Source organism: Corvus brachyrhynchos, unplaced genomic scaffold (assembly GCF_000691975.1).
Source record: "Corvus brachyrhynchos isolate BGI_N302 unplaced genomic scaffold, ASM69197v1 scaffold175, whole genome shotgun sequence".
Taxonomy (NCBI): domain Eukaryota; kingdom Metazoa; phylum Chordata; class Aves; order Passeriformes; family Corvidae; genus Corvus; species Corvus brachyrhynchos.
The window spans coordinates 5,382,740-5,383,407 of NW_008238448.1; the positions used below are offsets into that span (position 1 = coordinate 5,382,740).

A 668-nucleotide genomic window follows, 5' to 3' on the forward strand; every position below is an offset into this window, starting at 1 on the left:
TTTGTTTGCGGGCTGCGGTCGGTGTGTGACACGGTGCGCTGTACCCTTCATGTTGGTTCGATCTGTTCTCGTTGTAGCTCTGATCAGCCTGTCCTTTGGGGGAGCGGTCGGACTGATGTTCTTGATGCTCGGATGTGCCCTTCCCCAGTACAAGTACCGTGCTCTCTTTCTGTTCTGCATTTCTTTTTTGTGTGTCTGTAGCTTCACAGTAATCCGGCTTCCATAATGGTGGATTGATAAGTCCTCTCTCTGTAGGAGACGCCTTAGGTTTTTTGGGTGGGGTTTTGGGGGATTTTGTTTTGGTTGGTTGGGCTTTCTTGGCTTTTACTTCAAAAGACTGGGGTGGGAAAAAAAAGCACCATTCAGGATTTAATTAACCCTAAAAAGTAATGGCAGCAGAAGTTAAACTACCAGGCCTGGCTGCAAACTGTGAAAGGATGTGCTGCCCTGAGTGTCTCGACTGGTGTCCCGCTGTGGCTGACAGGCAGACAGCAGCATCTCCTGAGGTGGGCGGCAAGTGTGTGTTATCCAGGGAAGCACGTGCCTTTTCTGTGGCTGCCTAGTGATAGCTGGGCTGTCAGTGACCATCAGGTGGATCCTTGGCTGTGTCCCACACTGGTAATGTAGCATCTCGAGCAATTGCAGCTGCTATCTGTAACTTCCCCTCA

The 668-nt window shown here is 50.4% G+C and overlaps 1 protein-coding gene across 1 annotated transcript in view; it reads left to right on the forward strand.

The window, feature by feature from the left end:
- Positions 1-22: 22 nt before the first annotated feature.
- The window catches only part of LEPROTL1 (leptin receptor overlapping transcript-like 1), a 5,230-nt gene continuing 4,584 nt past the window's right edge, over positions 23-668 (forward strand). Inside the window, exon 1 of the mRNA XM_008635701.2 lies at positions 23-153. Within this exon, the coding sequence (XP_008633923.1) occupies positions 50-153 (104 nt within the window). The 5' untranslated portion in view covers positions 23-49. The remainder of the gene's footprint in view (positions 154-668) is intronic.